At 46.2% G+C, this 21,068-nt stretch overlaps 1 protein-coding gene across 6 annotated transcripts in view; it reads left to right on the forward strand.

Annotated features, from left to right (window-relative positions):
* Positions 1–21,068, forward strand: part of NCOA3 (nuclear receptor coactivator 3) — a 633,192-nt gene that overhangs the window by 449,926 nt on the left and 162,198 nt on the right. For all 6 annotated transcript variants that reach the window (XM_086932604.1, XM_086932603.1, XM_086932607.1 and 3 more), the window contains one exon: positions 18,280–18,579. In XM_086932604.1, coding sequence (XP_086788730.1) covers positions 18,280–18,579 — 300 coding nt within the window. The remainder of the gene's footprint in view (positions 1–18,279; positions 18,580–21,068) is intronic.

Consider the following 21,068-nt stretch of genomic DNA (forward strand, 5'->3'; position numbering starts at 1 on the left):
AGTGGACAGTGTCCAATGCCTTTTCGGCATCAAGGGAGAGGACAATCTTATCTTTTGTTAACAACTTCAAGCCAGTTATGTAGTCTCCTCAGGTTGATCCTTGTCGACCTTTTGGGCATAAAACTGGACTGGTCTCTATGAATAAGGGCAGTAATTACTACGGTAAGCCTGTTTTCTAATAATCTGGCTAGTATCCTGGTCTCTGTTTGAGGGAGAAAGGACGATACGAGCTACATGCCTGTGGTGGTCTGTCCTTTTTCGGGATTACTGCGATTGTGGCAGTCTGCAAGTCTCTAGGGAGGCTTCCGGTCCCATTCTCCGTGAAGGTGTAGGCCAAAAAGTGTCGCATGTTGCTTAAAAAAATCCAGAAGGCAGCCCATTAGGTCCCGGGGCCTTCCCCATTTTCAGTTGGCCGATAGCTGTCAGAATTACTTCTTTTGTATTCTTATCATCTAGTTTCTTGGACTCACCGTCATCTAATTTAGGGAGTCGTATCTCCCTAAGATATGCATGTATTTGTGACAACTCTGCTAGTTCACGTCGCTTGTAAAAGGCCTCGTAATAGTCTGCGAAGGCGTTGGCTATCTCAACCGGGGTCAGATGAATTTGACCATCCTCCGTCTGTATCAGTGAAACCCATCAATTGTCAAGCGCCTTCTTGTTAAGCCATGCCTGTAACCTACCAGTCTTATCATCTATGTCGTATAGGCGTCGGTGTATAGCTTTCATTGCGTGTTGCACGTCTTTTTTGGCCAGCGAAAAATATTCTTGCCAAAGGAGTTGCAGACTGCGTAGCATGGAGGATCACTGCCCTTGCTCGCCTGTGATTCGAGCAGCAGTAACTGGGAATCTAGTCCCGTGATCGCCTCTTCCTCTTTCCATTTTTTATGAGCTTTAATGTTTTGTGCCCTATCCCTTAATACAGGCTTGTATGCCTCCCATAGTGTAATGGCAGAATCTACCAACCCCACATTCTCGTTAAAATACAACTGCGTGTCTACCCTGAGCTCTTGAGCAATCTGTGGGTCTTTAAGTACCCATAGGTTCAATTTCCATTCCCCGCTCTGTCTTATACGTGTACCCAGTGTGAGCCACAAGGGTGAATGATCCGAGAGGCCCCTTGCCAAATAGTCTATCTTGTGCACCTCCCCGAGTTCCCCCATTGGTGCAAATATATAATCTATCCTTGAAAAGGCTTTGTGTGCCCCTGAGTAAAAGGAATAGGCTCTGACCTGAGGGTGCTGCGTGCGCAATAGGTCTGTGAGCGTTCGTGTATCTGTGAACCGTTTAGGCGGCCTTTCTTTAAGGTTCCCTGTTGGGACAGTCATACGATCACTCGTGGGGTCCATTACATTGTTCGTGTCGCCCCTGATAATGTGTGTATCTTATCCCGCCTCCAGTAAAATTGTTGCAAGCTTATCCATCGTTTGCTGTTGGAGTTTGGGTTGTGCGTATACACTAACAAAAGTGATGGCTCCTATCCCATACTACTTTGCATGCTACATATGTACTGTTTTGGTCTGTCCAGGTGCCTTCTTTTTTAAAGGGTGGGTTTTTCTGTTGAGTATCGCCACACCCCTTGCCCCGTGGGAAAATCCAGCGTGAGCCATTTTTTATATGCCCCTTGGCCCAGGAACCCACATTGAATGCCTTTTAAGTGTCTCTTGTAAAAAATTACATCCGGTTTCAATCTTTTAAAATATGCCGCCACTAAACCCCTCTCAACCTTACTCCCCATCCCGTTAACATTCCATGAAAGGATTGTACACATTCCTGTGTTAGATGTAGCCATTGCGGTGGTGTAGCATATCTAACTCATCAGGAATCCATGTCCTCCCCGCCGCCCCTGCAATGTCTTAATGTATGTTGTCGCACTGTAATGCCACCCAGCTTCAGTGTCAATATGTGTATTATTACATACCCCCCTCACCCCAAACACAGAACCCAAAATCGCTAGCAGCACCCATCATGCCCCCACCCCACACTCATCGGGCACCCCCACCACCCCAAAATTTGTCAACTGGACAACACCGGCGCAGGGTAAACCACCCAAAGGTCTGTAGCCCACCCCACCCACTCAACTATACAATACTATGAGGAAAAATGGAATTGCCCCAGTATTGGAACTTTCACTGATTCCCATGCTTTTGTATCATTCCCCGTCGTCGGAATGGGAGTCTCGGTAATGATAAAAATACCATAGTAGTAGGTGCAAAAGAGAAAGGAAAGGCCTAGGCCTCATTCCCTTTTGTAGCATATCAGCCTCTTTTTGTAAAAGAGACCAAATTCTTGGCATCAGCCAATCAGAAGAGCCTCACCCTTGGAACCTTCCTGAAGGAACCTCAGAGCCTCAGATTTTCTACCGCACGTTGTGCTAGGGAGTCTCCTTTGAGCTCTGCTCTATTTTCAACTCTTCAAGTAGATTTCTACAGTGTTTTCTTCTGGATTACTTCAGGATTTCTTCAGTTTGCTTCAGCAAATCTCTCCTTTTCATCCGGATGGCTGAAATTGAGAAAAAGAAAGCCCTTTTCAAGCCCTGTTCCACCTGTGGGAAGAAAAGGCTGTTTGTGGGAGACAAACACAAGGATTGTATTTACTGCCTTTATCCGGATCACAAGGCAGAGGACTGCAAGATTTGCCGCACTCTCTCCACCAAGACCTTGAGAGATCGTGCTGAAAGACTGCTTACATCGCTACAGAGGCAGAAGGAGAGGAAACATGGAGTTTCCAGTGATGAGGAGGAATCATCTTCATTTGCTTCCTCAAAAAGGTCAGTGAAAAGGGGTAGAGGTTCCCCATCTTCCTCTGTTGGGCGCCCCTCAAAGGCTTCTAAAAGTACCCCCAGAGACTCTGAGAGCCGGGGTTCAGGAGTTTCCCCCCACCGCAGTGGGGAGGATAAGGCATAACTGGTTTTGCCTCCTAAGGGTGGGAAGACAGACCCAGCCTTCAAAAAACCCTCTTCACATTCTTCAGAGAGGAGTTCTAAGTCCTCTACGACGAAGACATCGTCGACGGTGGCTCCGTCGACGAAGAAAATGAAGCCCAAGCTCCAATTGGTCCCGTCGACGGGCTCGTCGGCTGGAGGATCGTCGACGAAAGCTTCGTCGTAGTCGTCGAAGAAGGTATCGTCGACGGGGAGTGTGCCGACGACATAGTCGACAAAGACGTAGTCTACGGCTTCATCAACATAGTCGACGAGGAAACCCTCATCGTCGACTGCAGTGACGACGACGGTATCGACGACGGTGGTGTCGTCGACGAGTGCATCGACGACGACAATTTCTACTACGCCGGCGGGCTAGTCGACGGTGATGACGACTTCTGTCATTCCAATATCGTCGACGAAGATATCTCCGGCGTCGACGGAACCATCGACGATACGGGCTACGGAGAGAGGAGTGACGGTTTCTTTAACTAGAATCACTCCGGAGATGACATCCCCGAGAAGAGTGTCCTCTTTACCGCCAACTTTGTTGCTGGACCAGGGCGAATCTGAGGAAGGACAGGACACTTATGACTATGCCAATAGCCCGTCTCACCTATTGATCAAAAGTCAAGACACAGATTCAGAAGGGGCATATGATCAAAGGGAAGGAGAATATCACCAAATGGCCCACTCTAAGGGCTATGAGCCACAGGACATGGTTTCGGTTCCTACAACATTACTGCATGACCTCCACAAAATGCTGCAGGACTAGAAGTCAAAAGCAGAGAGACCATCCCCACGTAAATCTGCTCCTTCCACACCAGTGAGGAAACCCTCATCTGTAATTCCTCCGGAACTTCCGATACAAACGCCGCATCAACCTCAGCGGCCGGTGCCTCAGGCCCCTTCAGAGCCAGCTGATGACCCGGATGGGAATAATGACGATGATTCATCCAATGGTGACCAAGACTCAGATCATGATGAGGATGAATATGATGAATACATCATCCCAGACCAAGCTTCCCCTCATCCAGACTTGGTGGATTCACCTCCTGTTGACATCGGCAGTTTTCACCAGCTGATGGAACGTGCAGCTGGGAGATTTAAACTAGTAATGCCCGCTCAAACCACGGACTGTTTCTTATATGATTTCAAAGAGAAACACCGCAAGACAACAAGATCGATTCCGATTGTGGATCATTTGTGGGAGGAAGGTTTGAAAGCTATGAAAAACCCAGCGACGGTGGTCCCTGTACTACCGCGTCAGGATAAAAAGTATAAAGCTCCAGATGATGGACCTGCAGCGCTAACGGGCCATCCAAAGCTTGACTCTGTCATCTCGCAGGCAGCACAGAGGAAGTCAAGGAGCCCCTCTGCTCCCTTAACGGCCCCTCCAGACAAAAATGGACGACGTCTTGATAACACGGGCAAGCGCTTTTCATCGATGGCTAGCCTGCTAATACGTGCCGCAAATGCGTTGGCGATATTGGGACGATATGATCGCCAATTATGGTGCGATATAGCTCCATATCTTGAACAGCTTTCACCGGAGTCAGTGGCGGAAGCAAAAAAGACTTTGCAAGAGGGTGAGGCGGTCTCTATGGAGATTATAGACTGTGCCATGGACATTGCCACAACGTCCTTTCAGGCGTTGGCAGGAGCGGCAGTGTTGAGACGCCAAGGATAGCTGAAGGCAACTTGGTTTAGACCGGAAATTCAAAACAAGGACCTTTATCTGCCCTTCGATGGCGACGCCCTATTCGGGAAATTGATAGATGATACTCTTCAAGAGATCAAAAAGGACACGGAAACAGCCAGGTCGCTACGGACCTTACAATATCGCAAGTCTCCCTTCAGAGGTTCAAGAGGCAGAGGAGGTGGTTATAGAGGTTCATACCAACACCAGCAGCAACGCTATTCTTCTAACAGCTCAGGATACCACCAAACCCGCCAGCCTTACCAGCAAAGACAGGGCCAATCCTCAGGTTACTCGAGGCCTTACAACAAGGGCAAGCAGGCTGCCCGTGGACGGGACACGTCCAAACGCCAATAGCGGCCTCCTGGCTCTGCCTACTGTTCCCTCCTCCAGGAAATCATCAGTTGGAGGCAGGGTGTCAAAATTCCTTCACAATTGGTCCAAAATAACATCGGACCGTTGGGTGATCAACATCATAAGACGAGGACATACCTTGGAGTTTATGGAAGTCCCTCCACCCAGACCCCCGGCAGCCATTCCATCGAAACATCTGCGTCTCCTAAGGCTCGAAGTACAACAAATGCTCCGCAAAGGGGCGATAGAGCCGGTCCCCTCCAAACAACAGGGCCAGGGGTTCTTCTATTCCAGGTTCTTCCTGGTGAGAAAGACGCTGGAAAAATGGCGCCCCATTCTGGACCTCAGGGAGCTAAATACCTATCTTGTCTCCCTATCCTTCCGGATGGTATCCCTACAGGACATATTGAAAATGATCAGCCTGGGGGATTTCATGGCCACACTCGATCTGGAGGATGCGTACTTCCATGTCCCAATTCACCCAGCACACAGAAGGTTCCTACGCTTCACAGTAGCCAAGAGCCATTTTCAGTTCAGAGTCCTGCCGTTCGGCCTTCGCTCTGCCCCAAGGGTTTTCACAAAGGTGCTGGCACCAGTGGCAGCATTTCTCCGAAGAAACCACTTCCAGGTTTTCCCTTATCTGGACGATTGGTTACTGAAGGCCCCGACCAGAAAATTAGCGCAGGACGCAGTGCAGGCTTGCACCAATCTGTTCCAAAATCTGGGGCTCACTTCGAACAGAGAAAAATCCACGCTGATGCCCTCAAGAAGAGCACGGTTCCTAGGAGCAGTGTTGGATTCAAAGCTCTCGAGGGCGTTTCCAACTCAAGAGGATAGAGAAACTACAACGGTTGGCACGAAACCTTTGAGGAAGGTGTCTTTCTGTACGCAGCTACAAGTCGCTGCTAGGGGTGATGTCATCATGTATTCCCCTAATTCCGCACTGCAGACTGCAGATGCGTCCCCTGCAGGAACAACTGGACCTCCAATGGAAACAAGTGCACGGATAGTTCGAGGACAAGGTGGTGGTCACTCGAGAGATGAAAGAGGCAGTGATTTGGTGGTCACATCAGGACAATTTGTGCCAAGGTCTATCCTTTGCAAACGTACCATCGCCTCAAATTCTAACGACTGATGCGTCATTGGAGGGATGGGGAGCAGTGATGCAGGATCTGCAGATCAGCGGCCATTGGTCTCCTCGCGAGCAAAAACTACATATCAATCTCTTGGAGCTGAGAGCGATCAGGCTAGCTCTTCAGGCCTTTCTTCCGCGACTCCAGGGTTCACAAGTGCTAGTCAGGACGGACAACACCACAGCTATGCATTATGTGAACAAGGAAGGAGGAACGAGATCACTCCTCTTGTCGCGAGAAGCTCAACAGATACTGGAATGGGCAATTCCTCAAGGAATTTCACTAAAGGCGGAGCACTTACCAGGAGTGCTGAACGAAGGCGCCGACAGACTGAGCTAGTTGGCCTCAGTCAGTCACGAGTGGGAGCTAAAACAGCAGGTTCTGGATCTACTCTTTCAGACATGGGGCACACCGGAGGTGGACCTCTTCGCGACGCCAACCAACAAGAAGTGCCGGACATACGCCAGCAGGTTCCACCATCAGGGCTCATTGGGCAATGCCCTATCGATAGCCTGGACGGGGAGGTTTTTTTACACGTTTCCGCCAATTCCCCTGATTCCACGCCTCATCAGGAAAATGAAGACTGAACCATGCAAAATTATCCTTATAGCCCCGGCATGGCCGAGACAGTTTTGGTACACCGAGCTGCATCTGCTGTCGCTAGTTCCTCCAATGTTGCTGGAGGAAGTTCCGGATCTCCTGACAATGTCCGGAGGACAGGTTTGGCATCCAGACCCAAGATCGTTGCACCTGACTGCATGGCTCCTGACCAGCGAGAATTCATGAATGTCCCTCTTTCCAAGGAGATCAAAGACATGCTTTCTCAGGCAAGGGCACCCTCAACAAACAAGACAGATTAAAATGGAAAAGGTTCTGTATGTGGTGTAAAAAGTAAAAGGTTGATCCTTTTACTTCAAAACCGCATCAACTCCTGCCTTATCTCCTCTCGCTAGCAAAGTCTAATCTGACCCATTCTACGATCAAAGTCCATTTGGCGGCAATTTCAAGATTCAAGAGATCTGACTCTGGTCCTTCTTTATTGTCTTCAAGAATTGTCAAGCAATTCCTCTAAGGCCTGTTCAAAGGTCTATCCACCAGTGAGACCTCCTCCTCCGACATGGCATTTAAACTTGGTCCTGGCTCAACTGATGAGGGAACCATTTGAGCCGATTCAACGCTCAGACCTGAAATACTTGTCATGGAAATTGGCTCTACTCTTAGCCCTCACCTCGGCAAGGCGAGTGGGGGAGTTGCAGGCTCTTACGATCCAAGAACCGTTTTTGCAGTTCAAAAGAAACACGGTCATCTTGCGGTCGAACCCGGGATTCATTCCTAAAGTTCCTACAGACTTTCACTTAAATGAGCCAGTGATTCTGAAGACATTTTTTCCAAACCCAGTCACTCCGGCGGAGAAGACATTACACACTCTGGATTTACAACGATGTCTAAAATTCTACATAGACCGTACCAAGGGATTTCGAAAGACTTCGCAATTGTTCATTGCCTTTGGTGGTCCAAGCAAAGGTCTCCCTCTGTCCAAACAGGGGATCTCAAGATGGATTTCGAGTGCTATTCTGCATGGCAGGAAAACCTCTGGTGGGCAGGATTCGTGCTCACTCAACGAGATCAGTGGCATCCTCAACAGCCCTCTTTGCGGGGGTACATATAAAGGACATTTGCAGAGCTGCTACCTGGAGCAGCGTACACACTTTCACTAAGCATTACTGCTTGCAGCAGGATGAGGCGGCGGTGGGCCAAGCTGTCTTGAGGAACCTCTTCAAGCGATTGGTGAGCTTTCCTTTCGATCCCACCTTCCAGTGGTAACACATTTTGTGATTTTATTTTTTACTGTTATAAGGTACTTATTTACAAAATGTGTTTATAATGGTGTTCGAGGCATATGGGCTGCAGATGGTACATTATGAATAGATCGCCATCTGGTGTTGGGCTCGGATGATTGCACTTTGTTTTTCTCTTGGAGAGTCTTTTGTATCTTGGTGACTCCTCCTTTGGTTGGTAGTGCGCATGGGCATCGGCTCCATCCTTAGATTGTTTTTTTCCGCCATCGGGTTCGGATGAGGATTGAGACGCTCCAGATCGACTTCAGAAAGAAGTGATTTATCGGCGCGTATTCCCTTTCCAATTCGAGGGTATTGTTATCGAACGCGATTCCATTTCCATTCCGACGCGTTTCGACTCCAACATCGAAGAAAAACTGTGCTCTACGTCGACGAACAGGAGACCTTTCTCGACGTGGTCAAGCCCGGAGTCCATGGAAAGGACTCCATTTAAAAAATGTCCAACGTGTGGTGCTAAGTTCCCACACAAGGACCTACACAAGGTGTGCAACCTCTGCCTATCGCCTGAACATGAATCCAGGGACTGCGAAGCCTGCGCAGCATTCTCTTCCAAGTCGACGATTAGAAACCGTCGAGCTCGAAGACACGAGGTTTCCAGAATGCAGTCGGAGGCGATCCCGGAGCTGTTCGAAGACCAGCACCTCGATGAAGAAGATCATGAAGATCAGTCGGGGTCGGAAGGGGACGAGTCGGATGTCGAAGAACTAGACGTGCAACAAACCGTGAGTGAAGACATCCCCTTACCGAAAAACCGACCCCGTGTGGTAACGACCCCGCCTTCGAGCCCGGTCAAACCGCAGAAAAAAGTTTCCGACGCCTCGCCTTCGGGCAACGAAACCGAAACTGAAACCGAAACTCTCGGTCTCCGACCATGTCGGATCAGAGAAACGGTCGACATTGACTTCGACAACGAAGCTTCATGCAAGGGAAAGCTCGGCATCGAAACACTCCGACGTCGAATCATGTTTGTTTCGACATGAAGACTCACTCGACACCGAAAAAATCGGAATCGAGCAAACACTCTGTGCCGAAAACACCGAACATTGACGATCGAAAACAAAGGCACCTTTCAGAACCAAAGGCTTCGGTACCGACACAGGAGCAGCAAACAGATCCCAAACAAAAGATTTTGTTTATAGATCCACAAACTGGCAAAGTAGTGACGAAGAAGAGGAAGAATGAACAGTTAGAAGACAAAACTCTTCCTTCTAAAAAGAGAACACTGGGGACAAATACAACTCCTCCTACTTCTCCTCGACCTAAAGTCACACCCTCTTCTCCTATTCCTCACACTATGCCAAATATTCCTCCACCTTCTACACCAAGACCATCTACACCTCTGTCAGATGTAGACAGTGACACAGGGGAGGGAGAACCTCAAGGGGATGATGACACTATCCCAGATGAGGATGACCCATGGGAAAATGATGACGCAGGGTCAGATGATGACAACGACCCAGAGTTATATCCCTTAAAAAGCCTTCACCACCTGATGACAACACAGGTTTCGTACAGCTCATTAATAGGGCAGCAAAATACCATAAGGTAGATCTACATACAGAACCTCAGGTAGAGTATTTCCTATTAGAGACACTACCTACTGCACAAAGAACATCAGGTACTCTACCTATGCTAAAGGGTCTTCTCAGTCACACAGCAGAAATATTCAAAGACCCAGTGAGGGCTAGGGTGTTAAACCCAAGAATTGATAAATATAAGGCGGCTCCAAAGGATCCAATATTTATCAAAGGGCAGGTACCTCTGGACTCGCTTGTAGTTTCAAACGCTCGTAAGAGAGCGAACTCATTATCTACAGGAGCGGCCCCTCCGCCAGATAAAGAGTCAAAATTAATAGATGCATCAGGCAAAAGAGTAGCATCACAAGCAGCAAATAGCTGGCGTATAGCCAATACACAAGCGCTACTTGCACGTTATGACAGGGCACATTATGATGAGTTAGAAAAACTCATCACACATCTCCCCAAAGAACATCAGAAGAGAGCAGATCAGCTAATACAGGAAGGAAAGATAATAACTAACACTTCCATTAAGTGCGCCCTAGACCCGGCAGACACTGCAGCAAGATCCATCAACACCAGTGTCATGTTAAGGAGACATGCATGGCTTAGAGTCTCAGGGTTCAAACAAGAAGTACAAACATCTTTATTGAACCAACCCTTTGATCAGAAAACACTTTTTGGCTCAAGCACAGATGAGACCTTAGAAAAGATGAAGAAGGATACTGAAACGGCTAAGTCAATGGGAGCATTACAACAGCCAACACAAAGGGGTTCCTTTCGTAGATCCACCTATAGAGGAGGCTCAAAAAATACAGGAACAAATCAGCAATCCTCCTCTTTTACACCTACGTCACCCAAGGGTAATTCAAGAGGTAGTTACAGAGGTAACAACAACAAGGGTAGAGGCCGCGGAAATATTAACAACCGCAACTCCCCAACCCCAAAACAGTGACTTAATACAACTTCCCCCAGACCACATAACACCGGTCCGGGGACGTCTATCACAGTTCCTGCCTGTCTGGGAAAACATCACATCAGACAAGTGGGTGAGACCAATTATCCAACATGGTTATTGCCTAGAACTCACAGCTACCCCACCAAACATCCCCCCCAAACAGCGTCCAATGAGTCAAGATCATCTAACATTGTTAAAAGAAGTACTATCACTGCTACAAAAGCATGCAATAGAGAAGGTTCCAAAACATCAACAAGGGACAGGAGTATACTCTCTATACTTCCTAATCCGCAAAAAAGACGGATCTCTAAGACCAATCTTAGACCTAAGACCTCTCAATGCATACATAAATTCGGAACATTTCCACATGGTCACACTCCAACAGGTACTTCCTTTACTAAAGAAAGGGGACTTTCTTTCTACACTGGACCTAAAAGACGCTTACTTCCATATCCCAATTCACAAAGCCCACAGGAAATACCGAAGGTTTGTAGTGGAAGGACAACATTATCCTTATCATTATCAATTCAAAGTCCTTCCGTTCGGGGTCACAACGGCACCAAGAGTGTTCACAAAATGCCTAGCTGTGGTGGCAGCACACCTAAGAAGACAACAAATGCATGCCTTCCCTTACTTGGAAGATTGGTTAATAAAGGCCAAGTCACAAGAAGAATGCCTTCACAATACACAGAAGACCATTCAATTGCTGCACCACCTAGGGTTTACGGTGAACTACAAAAAATCACACCTTGCAACCAAACAAGATTCAACAATACCTAGGGGCTACTATAGACACAGAAAGAGATATAGCATACCCCAATCCAATCAGGATACAGACAATGGTCAAGCTAATACAAATATTTCAACCACAACACTCACTACCAGCACAAGTGTTTATGCAGCTGTTGGGCATGATGTCCTCCTGCATACTGCTAATACCACATGCCAGACTGCAAATGCGTCCACTACAGGAGTGTCTAGCGACACAGTGGAATCAGGCTCAAGGTCAGATTACAGATCTGGTGTTGGTAGACGACCGTACGCATCGCTCTCTGAAGTGGTGGAACACAACAAACATTTCCAAGGGACGGTTGTTCCTAGAACCGATTCCACAAGTGATACTGACAGCGGACGCATCGCTCTCCGGATGGGGAGCGCATATGGACAAATACACAGTGCAGGGAAAGTGGAGTGTGCAGCAAAAGAAACTGCACATCAACTACTTGGAACTATTAGCAGTATTTCTAGCACTAAAAGCTTTCCAAATGCAAATAACCAACAAGGCAGTCCTGATCAGAACAGACAACATGACTGCAATGTATTATATTCAAAAACAGGGGGGGACACACTCTCTCCAACTATCCAAACTAGCACAGGAAATTTGGAGATGGGCCATTCCTCAAAAGATCTATCTGTTAGCAGAACACCTACCAGGAGTTCAAAATCAGATAGCAGACATCTTAAGCAGAGAGTCAGACCAAGTACACGAATGGGAGCTGCACGACCAGATACTGCAGCCATTCTTCCAAAGATGGGGGCAACCAGAGATAGATCTGTTTGCCAATCATCAGAACGCAAAATGCCAAAACTTCGCATCCAGGTACCCATACCGCCGGTCCCAGGGCAATGCACTATGGATAAATTGGTCCAACAGATTTGCTTACGCTTTTCCCCCTCTCCCAATAATTCCGTTAGTGGTTCGGAAACTGCAACAGCATTCAATGACAATGATACTAGTGGCACCCACGTGGGCAAGACAGCCGTTGTTCACCACGCTACTGCAACTCTCACAGGTGCCACATCAAAAGCTAAGATTATTACCCATGCACCTTACACAGAACCATGGAGAAATAATGCACCCAGATCCCAAACAATTGAACCTAGCGATCTGGCTCCTGAGGTCATAGTTTGGATATTTAGATTTACCACCAGAATGTATGGAAATCATTAAACAAGCAAGACGTCCTACCACCAGAGCATGCTATGCAGCAAAATGGAAGAGGTTTGCTGTACACTGTAACAGTAATCACATCAACCCTCTGGACACATCCACTAAACAAATCATTTGCTATTTACTACACTTGCAGCAATGTAACTTAAGCATATACCTCTATCAGGGTTCATCTCGCAGCTATAGCGGCGTACCTACAAAACAGGCAACATCTTTCCCTGATTAAAGTACCAGCAATTAAAGCTTTCATGGAGGGACTCAAAAGAGTCATTCCACCAAGACGACCACCTTCCCCAGTCTGGAATCTCAACATAGTACTTACCAGACTAATGGGACCACCATTTGAACCTATGCATAGGTGTGAAATACAATTCCTCACATGGAAGGTGGCCTTCCTCATAGCTATCACGTCACTCAGAAGAGTAAGTGAGTTACAAGCTTTTACGATTCAAGAACCATTCATGCAGCTACACCAAAACAAAGTGGTTCTTAGAACAAATCCAAAATTCTTACCAAAAGTAATTTCTGCATTCCACATCAATCAGTCAGTGGAACTACCGGTCTTCTTTCCAAAACCACAGACGGTAGCGGAAAGGGCCCTACATACATTGGATGTCAGAAGGGCAATATTGTATTGTATAGAAAGAACACAAACTTTCAGAAAGACAAAACAGCTATTTGTTGCGTTTTCTCCTACACATAAGGGCAATCCCATATGTAAAGCGGGCATTGCCAGATGGATTGTAAAATGTATTCAAATATGCTACTTAAAAGCAAAGAGGACATTAACTGTTCCTCCTAGAGCTCACTCTACACGTAAACTAGCAGCATCTATGGCATTTTTGGGAAACATTCCACTAGATGACATATGCAAAGCAGCTACCTGGGTTACACCGCACACCTTCACAATGCACTATTGTGTAGATGTGCACACAACACAACAAGCTAGATTGGGACAAGCTGTATTAAAGACTTTATTTCAGACAGTTGCAACAGACACGGGCGACCACCGCTAGGGAGAGAACTGCTGTATATTCTATTCATAATGTACCATCTGCAGCCCATATGCCTCGAACGGAATATGCTACTTACAAGTATGCACCTGTTCTTGGCATAGAGGGCTGCAGAGTGGTACATGCCCTCCCAGCCTCCCCGGAAACCTGTGTCTGTTCCAACAATATCTTATTTAGCTACTTACATGGGCATTTCTATCTGTATTCTATCATACTACTCCATCTAACCCTACTATGGCAAAACAATCTAAGGATGGAGCCGATGCCCATGCGCACTACCAACCAAAGGAGGAGTCACCAAGATACAAAAGACTCTCCAAGAGAAAAACAAAGTGCAATCATCCGAGCCCAACACCAGATGGCGATCTATTCATAATGTACCACTCTGCAGCCCTCTATGCCAAGAACAGATGCATACTGGTAAGTAGCATATTCCTTACTGCTTGCTATTCTGATACAAAAGCATGGGAATCTATGAAAGTTCCAATACTGGGGCAAGAAAACAAGTTACTTACCTGTAACTTTGGTTCCCCAGTATTGGTAACTTTCATAGATTCCCATGCGCCCACCCACCTCCCCGGGGAAAGCTCAGCCTTCAGCAAGTAGGGTGTCTAGCACACAACGGCTACGAAAATCTGAGGCTCTGAGGTTCCTTCAGGAAGGTTCCAAGGGTGAGGCTCTTCTGATTGGCTGATGCCAAGAATTTGGTCTCTTTTACAAAAAGAGGCTGATATGCTACAAAAGGGAATGAGGCCTAGGCCTTTCCTTTCTCTTTTGCACCTACTACTATGGTATTTTTTTTATTACCGAGACTCCCATTCCGACGACGGGGAATGATACAAAAGCATGGGAATCTATGAAAGTTACCAATACTGGGGAACCAAAGTTACAGGTAAGTAACTTGTTTTCATCCTACTGGTGGTTCATCTTTAACTCTTTGCTTCATGTCCCTCTAAATTGTGTCTGACTATGTATTACCTGCTCTACTGAAATTGGTACAATGTGCCAAAGTTATGCTATAATCTTGTTGATCTTCCTTCGCTATACTTTTTTCTGTTGTATCCTTTGTAGAGAAATGTTTCCAAGGAATTATTACAAACACTAGTTTCCATCTCCAATGTTGAGTGGACATATGGACATTTGACCCTTGTTAGAGATTCTCACACTTATATTGACTACTCTAATTAAGGGAGTAGATTTGCTTATTGTGACTGTCTACTGCTGCTTGATAAATCGGTTAGCCCAACTAGTTTATACGATCTGATGTAAGGAATCTAAATAAGGGGGCTTAGGCAGAACCATTGGTTTTACCGACACTCACAGAATTATTTTTGTGAACTCAAGCATATAGGTTGCATGTGCCAAAGTTATTAGGAGCTAGTTATATGTGGAAAACATGGTGACTTTTTCTGCTATGAAGAGTATGCTTTGTCTGTCACTAAACGGCACCACTTCTATTTTCTTATTATTGCAACCAAACATGACTAACTGGCACTGCAGCTGGTACACTATCTACCCATTAAGCTTTAATGACAACTGACTTTGTATCAGAGATACTATTGACATACTTAGCATACATCTATGAACTTGTGCTTCACATGCTTAAGTATTGCTATTTCTTCTACTTGCCCCGGTGATGATTATTGGTCGTATCTGTTTCTCATATTACTTTACTCTGTTTGAAAGGACTTTAATAACAATAATTTTACCAGATGTTTACACAGCATTCTGTGCCCAGCACAGGCAAAACATTTGCTCTCAAACAAATGACACTACAAATGGTCTTTTCTCCGATTGAGAAACTGACCCCACCTCCCACATATCAGTAATATTCTTTACTGCCATAAAATACATTGTCTTAATCTGTCTTGCAACAAAACTGTATGAGTGAGGAAATCAACATTTCTTTTGCACAGACATTCTACAGTGTTTTCTAAACTTGTAAAATGCATTCCACTGTTACTTTTTTTTAGATGCCTCCTCACTTCCTTTTGTTGTAATAAGCCTCATGGTTTTACTAATTCAGTAATTGTAGTGAAGAATGGTCACTGTGGTCAAGGCTTTTATTTTTGGCATTTGTATAGTGTAGGATAGTGTCCCTTTTTGACAAGGTCATACCCACCTTTTGCCTGGTAAAAGATGAGATTTCGTTTGAAAGTGCACCAGGTTCCTGCTAACAAGGCCCCCAGCGCCAGAGCTGTTGCCCAAAACCATACAATCGCTCCCCCAATTGACTAAACCTTTAGGACCCTCTGTAAGTCCCTAGTAAATGATTCCCTGGTACCTAGACCTTAAGGTACTGAAGAGGCCCCTAAGGGCTGCAGCACAAATTGTGCCACCCTAAGGGACCCTCAACAAGCATATGCAAGACTTGAGTCCATCTTTGTTTCACCACTTCTGGATTCCCCAACTTCACCTGCAACCTCTGCAAGCAGGGCCCCTTAACTGCAACTGCGCAGGTAATGGAAAAAACAGACAATTAAACACACCACTGCCCCTTCCGCCCCTTGGCGAAGAGGACCAAAGGTTTCTCTGTTCCCGAGCATCGCAATGCCTGAGCCCACTTGCTGGTTTGGACTGACTCTTTTTTTTTTTTCTTTTTTTAGCCAGAGCCTCCAGCCTCTTTTTACAGTGACTGATCCCCTTTGAATTGCATTAAGCTCCAGATGCTGATTTGCACCCTGCACCCACCGCCCTACTGCAGCTGGTGGTGTACTGTTGGTGCTGCCTTGGACCTTGCCCTTCACTCACTTGAACTCTTGGCGATTGGTCCTCTAAGCTGATGTGCTGTACCTGTTTGCAAAACTTGTTCTTCCTTCTGTAGGATAACATTGCAGAACTCTGTAATTGCACTCCGTTTCCCCTTATTAAAATGAAAATAATTCATATTTAAATATGTAATCACTCTCTGATGCCAAATCATATATAAAGGTGCTTGGTATTTGTATAATTTGTTGTGAATCTCCTTATTGAGTTGTACCCATCACTTGACTATTGTATGTATTTGCAGATTTCGAAAACTCCTGTCTGAGAAGCGCAAGGCTGCTCAACCACACTACCCACTAGAAGAGCACCTGGGCATTGCTAGAGCATGCCTCTGTTCATTGATAAGGGAATACCTAGACTCTGCATGGTATACCCCTTTTTGGCATACCATATACAGAGCCAGCTTCCCACATATATTAAATGGATTATTGAGAATCTTTTTTTTCTTTTCTATTTAAGCATCAGAAAGGGGCAAGTTATAAGCCTGCTCAGTTCCATTTGTGTTATTGCATTGACAACCTTTCAAATGTTCAGACTTATTAGCTTGGCCATTAAATTGTTCATTATTTATCTGTTGTGAGCCAATCCATGAACCATTACTGTGCAAATTACTAACCTTTCTAAATCCGTTTACTGTTAAGCTATCCTGAAAATCATTCATAGCTTGACCTCCTAAGCTAACATTTGGCAATCTCCTATATATTTTTCCTAGTCCCTAGGCTTTAGTAACATGTTTGAATTTGATGCTTTTGTATACTAAATGCATGGGCTAGTTTTTATCATGAGAGGAGTTGGGCCTAAGTGCTAGGGTGGTCGACCTCGAATCTGGGGAACTGAGTTCGAGTCTCGGCAATGATGCTGAACATCCTGTGATTCTGGGCAAATCACTTAATCTCCCCGTGCCTAACAAAAATGAATGTGTCCTCATGTAATGCAACTGGTGCTATGTAAAGCGCTCCGATACCCGATTCGGGTTAAGTTTGCGCTAAATAAACTGTAAAATAAAGACATTCTCTGAAGAAGGCTTTTTTGTGTGTTGCTATTATGAGTGTTTTTATATGTATATATAAATGCATATTTGAAATATATTTTTCACAATCTATGCTGACACATTGAAAAATAAATATTTTTTTAGAATACTAAATTTTGCTTATCTCATGCCTTCCATTTATTGGTATCTATTGATAGTCTTTATTGAAATTCATGAGAAACAATTAGTACGATTAAGACATATGCATACATTTCGATTACTTTAATGCTGAGAACTCACCTTGACATACCTGCCTTAATTAACCCCTTCACTGCGGCGGCTATTCCGCCGCAGTGCTAAGGGGGCGGGGCGGCCGCGCGGCGGCCGCATGCTGGTGACGGAACCGCTCCGTCACCAGCGTCGGTGGCGTTGTGCTTATGACGGAGCGGTTCCGTCACGGCCCGCCCCGCTCAATAGAACGCTCAGCGCAGCCGCGGAATTCGCGCCGCGCATGAGCAGCGAGCGGGCCATGACGGAACCGCTCTGTCATCAGCACAGCGCCACCGCAGCTGATGACGGAGCGGTTCCGTCATCAGCAGACAAGGGGTTAAAGGAATGTTTAAGAAAGCTAGAGCAATTGTCGCAGTAATTTAAATTACCTTGAACACTTCTTTGTGTCTCACCTGCGAAAAAAAACACATTAAGTATGATGTAATGTGTGAAAATTTGTCAGTAGTGTTTAGTATATGTATTTGCAGTAAAGAAATGTAGGTGAAGGATGGAAAGTAAGATTGCAACCAACTTGGGAATCCTCCACCTGTTTAAGGGTATATAATCTATTTTGTGGTCATTGTTTGCTGTAACCAGTAGTCGCAGTAAATCTTGGCTATGCAAGCTTGGTTCTGATTGTACTGCCTCCCCTTAAAAGATTGACGTTGTCTTATGAGATGTTAAACTGCTTTGAAATTGCTTTGATCTGTGAAGCTCAGTATAACATTTTTTGGAAGAAGATCAGCTTTTTTTTCACAGAAAAGCACATTCCCTATTGTCTGGTAAGATAACATTCTGCCTGGCAGGTTTTGGAAAAATGCCTCCTACTACTAATGTTATGGTCTTTGTGTGTCTTTCTTTTCAAGGGGCAAGCTTTGGAACCACAGCCAGATTCGTTCCAGGGCCAGGAATCTCCAATCATGATTGATCAGAAACCACCAATATATGGACAACAATACCAAGGACCGGGTGCAACCATACAAGGAGGCTTTAGTAATATGCCAGGCCAGCACACATCCTTTAATTCAATGATTAATCAAATGGGCCAACAGCAAGGAAACTTTCCACTACAGGGTATGCACCCGAGAGCAAATCTAATGAGGCCTCGGACCAATATACCGAAACAGCTAAAAATGCAGCTGCAACAGAGACTTCAAGGACAACAGGTAACACTATTGCATTTCTTCTCCACTCCTGTGCAGTGAGTTCGTCTTAACATTCAATTCTTAAGAACTGGTCTTTGAAAGTGTAACGTAACATGATTTCCAAATACATTTTTTCTTCAGAAGTTTGACTCCTGCATGGTTTGTGAGCATATTGGCAGTAGGTCTTTGAGATTTTAGACCCGTGAATAAGTGTTTTGTTGTGTTGATATTGACTTAGTGCTTTCACTTTATTGTTGAGAATGAAAGGGAAGAATAAACATTATCAAATCATCTTTTATGTGTGCCGGATGTAACATCATACATATATTTGCCTATGCTCTTATTGCTCCATAGCCTATGCTCAGGCCTCTCAGTAATGCTGTTCCTTGCTTTAGCCACAGCTGATTTTATAGCAGTCCTGGCCACTTATTAGTCATCATTACAGAGAACTGGTACATTCTACTAACGAGTGACCAAAAGCAAGTTTCATTTGTTTGTATTTTATTAGCTTTTGATGAAAAGTCAAATTATTTAATTTTGGTAAACTTTTCTTTCTATTTCCGGTCCTAAGTGCAAGTATACAGTTTTTTTAAGTTTATGCTCTAGAAAGCTACTGATTTCCAAGATATTCGTAGCTCTCAAAGGTCTTTTGACAGTATACAACAAAATCTATGAACGTCTTGATCTAATTAGGTAGGTTATTTTCTGTCCCTTGGCCTTACAATTACAGCTACGAGGTCTCTCTTCATCCGCTTCCTCGCATATCAAACATAATTGTTATTAATTGCCCCTTATTGGTAGTAACATTAATTATTCGTCTGATGTGGCCGGTGGGAGTTGTAGTAGTCCTCTGGTTTTTGCTATCAATTGTTTCATTAATAGGTTTGTTACCTTCACCCAAACATTTGACAATAAGACACTTCTACAAGATCTGCTTAAGGACCCGTCAGCCATTCATGGCCTATTTACCATTCACCCATCATATCTGATAGAGACGTCTAGCCGCAGATTCCTTAACTTAGAATATCCCCAGGCCTCAGACTGGATCCAAAAAACTTTCCTCAGCAGCACCTCTGCTCGCCGGGGGCGGTGCTGCACGGCTCCGCCCTGACGTCCACGGACGTGACGTCAGCGGACCCATATATGACCCTCCCGGCTCGCTGACGTCGGTTTTCTTCTTTTCTGCGTCCCAAAACGGACCCTGGAAAACCAGCGGGCCTTGGCTTATTTTTCGGGTCTTCTCGACGCCTTTGGCGTCCCGGCACAATGGCTCCGGCTGTGTGCATCGTCTCCGGGTTCTGGAGCCGATACAACGTCAACAGGACACCACCCAGAGGGCCCTCCCAGTCGCCCGTCTAGCCTGTCCCTTCAGTCTCCGTGTAGCCCTGAGAGGCTTCTGACGCTGGAGGCGGCGCCGGGCTAGACGCCCTGTTCCCCACATGTTGCAGTGGGGTCGACGTCAGACAGGGCCCAGGCCGAGTCCCCTTTGGAGGTCGTCCACGTCCAGCCAACTCCACGTCTGTCGACGCCGGTGCCCACATCCACGCCTCCTCTATTATGAGGTTGGTGTCCCACTCGACTACACGGACATCGATGCAACTCCCATGCGGTGTCGGTCGACACTGGTGCTGGCGCCTAAATCTCCTCCTATGCAGGAGGTTGATGCTCCTCTGGACTCCCCTGATCTGAGGTCGTTTCGGTACATGGTGCAGGTACCTTGTGTGACGTGGCCTCCGGATCAGCCTCCGGCTCCTCCACTTTTGCTGTCTAGTGGACGGGTTAGTCTCCAACCATCTACTACCGATGGTTTATTATCACCTCCCCGGATGGCAACTGAGGCTAGTGCTGCGTATGCACGGGCTATTCACAGGGCAGCAGCTATTCATAGTTTTCAGACCCCTGTGGTTTCCCTGCCTTCTGATCCCTTGTTAGATCTTCTCCACATGAAGCCGGTTGAAGTGGAGCCTTTGCTGCCCCTTGGGGCATCTATGTTTGACATCCTGCTGGGCACATGGGCGAGGCATTCCTCTGGTGACCCTGTTGATCGGGCCATAGCTCGTCGACACTGACCTGCCCCGGATGATCTGCTCTGCCTCGCCCTTCACCCTAGAGCTCTGGGCCTAGTTGTTCAGGCGGCTTTTGACTTAGTCTTCCTCCGCCTTACCACTGTTACCTCCCACCAGGGAGGCTAGGTGGTTGGAGACTTGTGGTCGCCAGCTTTTCGACTCTGCCAGTGCTGGCATCCGCGCCTTGAATACAGTGTGTTCGCATGCGCATCCTTTACCCTTTGGGACTTGGTCGAGAACCTTCTTCCTTCTATTCCTGAAGGCCCACGGGTAGAATTGTTTCACATTTTGCATGATTGCAGGGGAATGGCTCAGTTTTCCCTCCGCTCTTCCCTTGACGCCACTGACTCGGTGGGACGAGCTCTTGCTCAGTCTGTGGCTAAGCACCGGCATGCATGGCTGCGCCACAGTCATTTCCCAGACAATGTTCGGAATGCTCTTAGA

The sequence above is a fragment of the Lissotriton vulgaris genome, chromosome 7 (assembly GCF_964263255.1).
Source record: "Lissotriton vulgaris chromosome 7, aLisVul1.2, whole genome shotgun sequence".
NCBI classification, from domain to species: Eukaryota; Metazoa; Chordata; class Amphibia; order Caudata; family Salamandridae; genus Lissotriton; species Lissotriton vulgaris.